We start from the raw sequence: 5,769 nt of genomic DNA on the forward strand, positions 1-5,769 counted from the left end.
CTCCCCCCCGCTTTCCTTTTAGCTTTTGTAAGTTACACGTCAAAATGGCCGATCTGACATCGGTGCTCACTTCTGTTATGTTTTCTCCCTCTAGTAAAATGTTTATCGGTGGACTGAGCTGGCAGACCTCACCAGGTAAGGGAGGGAGGGGGGGACGCCTGGGTCCCCCCCTTCTTGGCTTCTTTATTGCTCTTTGTTATCCCGGTGTAGGAGCCCCCCCCATTGGCTCCCCACTTCTCCTGTGCAAGGTTATTTTTTTTTAATAGCAAATCCTTTCCGAGCCCTCTACGCGACCTCTGTTGCCGAATTCCCCCCGCGTGTGCAAAAAATGCAAAAACAAAACAGAATAACAACAGAAAACTACTTTTGGTTTTTGTCCTTGATCAAAATTTGCATTGCTTTTTTTTTCCACACCTTCTCCCTCCCCCCCCATCTCTCTCTTTCTCTCTCTACAGATAGCCTTAGAGACTATTTTAGCAAATTTGGAGAAATTAGAGAATGTATGGTCATGAGAGATCCCACTACGAAACGCTCCAGGTAAACCATTCCCTTCTGGATTTTGTCTTTATTTTAGAACAAAGTTTAAGTTTTATTTTTGGAGGTGTCTTCGGAAGTAGCTAAGCGGATTAGAATGGGGCTCCGGCTCATCTCGAACGGCGCCCTATTCTCCCCTCCCCACTGGCCCCCCATAACCCCGGAGGTTATTGTTAATTGCGGCTGAACTCTGGATGCAGAGATACCCATCTCTCCTCTTTAAGTCATTTCCCCGTGGCTTCTTTTCCTCTGTTTAAAATGACATTCAGCTTCATTCACTTTTCATATAGTTTTTTTTTTTTTTTTTTAATATGCTTCCTCTATACCCACAGCTCCCCAAACTCTTAAGACCCTTCTTAGGTGGGCGAATCTCATTCTAAGTGCCGGGCTTTCTTCGGAATAAAACAAAGCGTTAAGAAAGGGAAGGGGAGGAGGAGAGGAAACTGAGGTGTCCAAAGAGTGAGGCACCAGCATTTTCCAAGTTACCTCCACCCGGCCTGCCCCCGTTCTACTACCCCCCTTAACCTTGATGATTTTTCTTGCTAGGTGGAGGGCTGTAGGCAGGAGAGGAATTGGGGGTGGCCAGTGGGAGTGGGGGTGCGTGGAGGGCAACTTTTGCTCCCTGTTCAGCAATAGGTCTCACTCCTTGTTGCTTTCAATGGTGTCACATTTTCTTGTTTGTTTTTCTCCCTCTTTGTCTCCTTTCAGAGGCTTCGGTTTCGTCACGTTCGCAGACCCAGCAAGTGTAGATAAAGTATTAGGTCAGCCCCACCATGAGTTAGATTCCAAGACGGTAGGTTGCTTTCTATCGTTGTTGATGTTGTTTGTTGTTCGCCCCTTTTCAGGAACGATCTGGGCATTGACAGCCCTATTTAAAGAGACAGCGCCTTTTTTTTCTTTTCTTTTTTTTTTTTTTTTTTTTTGCTTCTGTGCTAGAGCAGGGTACTTTTATATCAGACTAATGAGTTGGCTCAGAAGTTTGCTGCAGCGGCTGGGTTTGGGGTTTTCTTTTTAGAGCCGGTCCCACGGCAGCTTCGGAGGCTGCCATTCTTGGGCTTGGTGGGGAGGGGGTCGCGCTCCAGGAGAAGCTGTCTTGTCGGCCACGGGACCAGGCAGAGAAACTCCATCAGAGAGCAAATGCAACTTTTCTTTGTCAGCTGAGCCCAGCACACCCTTACCAACTGTGGCTGTGGGAATGGGCTTTGAGAAGGCACAGCCGGCTTCACTGCTGAGGGGGCGCCAGGGTGGGACGCAGGGGAGGGGGTGATAATTACAGGTCCAGGCAACAGGTTCCTCTCGGGGCACTTGGGATTTGGAGTGCCGTTTGAGAAGGGAAGGAGAGACGCTGGCATAGCCAAGCCAGGCTTCCAGTGGGTGACTCCAGATGGTGTGAAATCTAAGGCTGATAAGGCCTTGGGGTTTCAAAGTGATTTTTTTTCTTCCCTTTTTTTTTTTTCTCAGATCCTTTTCATTTGATTGTGGGTACTTTTATAGGATAAGAAGTTTTTAAAATCCAGAGTTGAAGGAGGGAAAAGACTCAAGTTAGAGGTCAGAAGAGGAAGGGGAAAAAGAGTGTCTGTATATAATAACACATGTAAAGGCGGGGGGTGTTGTAGGTTTTATTTAGCTCCTGAGCTGGCTTCCTGCCTCACCTCTCTTCCCTTTAAGTCTACAAGAATTTACCCGCAGTTTTTATATAATTGCCACAAGTAGGGGTCTTACAATGACAGGGCTGGGCTGCCTGGAACTTCATTTCTCTGTGTTAGGTAGTGGGACGAGGCCAGAGAGGGGGTTCTGGTTCCATCTGCCTGTTCTGAACTTGGTCAAGTTGCTCTTGGTCTCTCAGTTTTCTCTTTTGTGAAATGAATGGACTGAGAGGATCTTTCAAGCCCCTTTGGCGTTGTTGAGGGAAAAAAAAGAAACTGGCATCCTTCCCTGTATTTGAATCGATTTTGCAAATTCACCCTCTTTCTCTGGTCAAAGAGATCAGATGCGGTGCCCCCTCCCCCAGAAAAGAGCCCCCTACCCCCCACCCCCAAGACTCTTAGTGGCTTTAGTAATTGTACCAGACTCGTCATTGCTTTCGGCTGGGGCTTTTTTGTACTTATTGATAATTTAATTTCAGGAATAATCATTTGTAGGGTAATGAGGGATGTCTGAAGAATTTTTCTGTCCTTGACTTCATGGCCAGACATTTCATAAAAGCCAGTAAAATTCAGGATGAAAATCATTTCAAAGCAAATCTGGGAATTTATTATTCACCCCCTCTCCCTAATTGGGTGGGAGAAATACTGCTTGGTTTCTGTGGTGGCGGGTGGTTGGATCCCTCAGTTTCAGGTGCAAAGCCAACAGTTTTCCCTCCCTGCTTGTTTGTACACATGTTTGGGTTGCCATTATTTAGTATAACTTAGCTTTTGACTTTGTTTCAACGTTCAGTGCAGGAGGCAGAAGCGGTTGGTTTATTGACATGGAAACGAGGATCTTGTTTACTGTTACCTTAAAAGCTTTGTTTAGGTAACGGCCCTTCACATCCAAAATAGTACCCTAGTCTTTTCCTAGAGGACTTGTAGATACAGTAAGTAGAGCTGTACCTAACTAACTAATGTTTTAATTTTTGGTAGTTTTCTTTTTGTTTGTTTTAAAAAAAATAGTTGACAGGGATGTGCAAACGGTTGGGATTCGCCATGCTTAACTTGACCTCTCCTCTCCTTTAGAGCTCTCAGAGTGTAAACTTTGCACATGGGAGAACTCTCATCATCGTGATTTCATTCGCTGATACTGCGGCACACACCACAGGAGTTCTGAATTGGCTTTTTAGTTTTGTGATTTAAATTTTTTTTTTTTTTAGTGCTTCTTTTTCTTCATTCCATCTGACTCCTTCCCACTCCTGGCCCTTCTGTGGACCTGCCCCTCACCTGTTACCCCACAATTACATGTGTGTGCTGATCAGCTAAAAAGAAAAATCCTTTGGGGAGTGTTTATGAAAGGACGCTTCTGTCTTGCATTTGGTCAACAGAATGGAAAATCCACACCTGTTGTATTTCTCTTGTAGACAAGCTCTAGCCAGTGCTGGACACACCTGTAGATGCAGTAATGTTAATCTGTATGAAAGGGTAGTTTCCTAGCTCAGAGATTTCTTTTTTTTGTCTATTTTAGTTTTTAAAAAGTAATCTCTCATTTCTCAGGTGACGTTTAAAGGTAGAAAACACAATGAAAGACTTTCATTAGGTCTTTCAACTACCTTAACAAAAGCGGTAGATCCTTGCCTGTCTTCCTGGTTGGGGGTTCTAGGCCATGTAAGTCAGGGAACAAATGGCCTGTCACCTAGGGTGTGTTTCCCACCTCCCCACCCAGTACTTTTCTCAAAGCATTACTCTTTTGTTCCTACCATGGCAGAATTCCTTTTTAAAAAGGGAAAATTTTAATGGGAAAGCCAAAGTCTATAAATAAATAACTTGTAGCCATGTTCCTGGTGCCCTCTGTGTTGACTCGTACCCAAAGATTTGTGACATTTAGAAATCCCATGAAAACCAACAATGGAAATTTAAAAAAATACAATTCCCTTTCTCTTCTTTTTATCTGTGCAATAACTTTTGCTCCGTCAAATCAGCCTGTTAGATTGAAAAGCTGCTGTGGGAATTGTTTTGAGTTGTAAAAGCTAGACCCTGACTGAGAATCATGTGCTCTGCAAGTGTCTGATTTGGAATGGAGGCTGTTTTTCCATTTAAATCGAGGTTGGAGTAGGGGACTCCCTTAATTGTTGCACAGACTCTAACTTCTTTTGTTCAGTAATTTTTTTTTTTTAACCTTTCCCTGTGATGGGTTTTCTTTTCTAATTTTAGGTAAAATCCAGGTAGATTTAGTTCATGCGCTTCCTTTTCTTTTTAAATTATTATTTTTTAAACTTCAGAGGTCTAACTACAGAATAAATGATCTTTTCGATTAATCCTGGGTACTTTCCCTGAAACTAGTGAATCGATTCAAGCAGAACTGTGCTTGAATTGTGTTGGATGTCAACGGAGAGTGTTTTGGATATTCTTGATTTAAAAAAACTTTTGGAACCCCCTTCCCCTCCTGTGTTGTTTAGTTTTCATCAGGGAGAAAAAATGCCATCTTACTACCTACTGCTAGAAAATACTGACATTTAATTTTCAGGTTATGATTTTTTTCCCCAAATGATGATGTTCCCTCCCATCTTTTCTCCCAGGCATGCATCACAAATTAGGTGCAGGTCCCATTTAATATTCAGTGTCTGTGGGAAAAGAAGCCCTTGCCTAAATAAGAATATGTGAGATCTGGGTTTATTAAGAACATCACACACTTGAAATGCATGGCGAGACATTTCAGAAAGGCTAGCTGTATTAGTTATATCTTGAGGGGGATGGTTAAAGTTGAGATCAAAGTTGAAGGAACTTTTGAATTGCCCGAGAAGTTATTAAAAGCCGGGTAATAAGCCTGAGAAATGAGTGATTAATAATTAGGTGATTAATCCTATTTTTTTTCCTTCTCCTCAAAGTACTACATTAACTCCTACTTTTCCACTTTTTTCCCCAGATTGACCCCAAAGTTGCATTTCCTCGTCGAGCGCAACCCAAGGTAAGTAGAAGAATCGCTGATAAGACTTTAGCACTTAGAGATGGTTGTCCAGGATTTCAAGTCTCAAGCAGTACTTTGGCAATGAACTTTTGAAATCTGGTATATGCCGTTCATTCCTTTAGGGTATCAGCATGTGATGGTGAAAAGTCCAGGCAAGGAGCTCTGTGGGATGAACTTGCAGCTCCAAGTTAGCCATCCCACGGTGGGTTCTGAGCATCCACCTGGGAGCAGGGACAAGTCTGATCTTTCGTGAGAGCACATGGCTCTGTCTATTGCAATATTTATGCATGCATTGTGTTTATGTTTTAAGCGTTGCTGAGATTGTATCAGGAAAAGCCGAACATTTCCTTGTGACTCCTCTTTTGGAGGGTACTCTTTTGTGGCCTTAGAAGTTGGAGTTTATGGCAAGGAGTAGAATTGAAGTAAACAGCTTATCTTTTCTTGGAAAAAAACATCTTCAATAGATCCGCACAGCCCTAACTCAGAGGAAGCAGTGGACGTCTTCGTTTCAGGTTGGTTGGATAAATCAGGGCACACTTGAAACCAACAGTGCTGCTTATTTACGTAAGTGTTGGTGGCTGGGTGAAGTTCTGGAAATGTTGTAACCTTGTAAGAGTGGTACTACAAGACTCGCTGAGA

At 43.1% G+C, this 5,769-nt stretch overlaps 1 protein-coding gene across 1 annotated transcript in view; it reads left to right on the forward strand.

Annotated features, from left to right (window-relative positions):
- LOC105887551 (RNA-binding protein Musashi homolog 2-like) overlaps positions 1 to 5,388 on the forward strand; it is a 6,042-nt gene extending 654 nt beyond the window's left edge. Inside the window, exons 2-5 of the mRNA XM_023516593.1 lie at positions 95 to 135; positions 456 to 537; positions 1,243 to 1,327; positions 5,089 to 5,388. Coding sequence (XP_023372361.1) covers positions 99 to 135; positions 456 to 537; positions 1,243 to 1,327; positions 5,089 to 5,223 — 339 coding nt within the window. The 5' untranslated portion in view covers positions 95 to 98 and the 3' untranslated portion in view covers positions 5,224 to 5,388. The remainder of the gene's footprint in view (positions 1 to 94; positions 136 to 455; positions 538 to 1,242; positions 1,328 to 5,088) is intronic.
- Positions 5,389 to 5,769: the final 381 nt, after the last annotated feature.

The sequence above is a fragment of the Otolemur garnettii genome, unplaced genomic scaffold (genome assembly GCF_000181295.1).
Source record: "Otolemur garnettii isolate 467f Iridium unplaced genomic scaffold, OtoGar3 scaffold00094, whole genome shotgun sequence".
Classification (NCBI taxonomy): domain Eukaryota; kingdom Metazoa; phylum Chordata; class Mammalia; order Primates; family Galagidae; genus Otolemur; species Otolemur garnettii.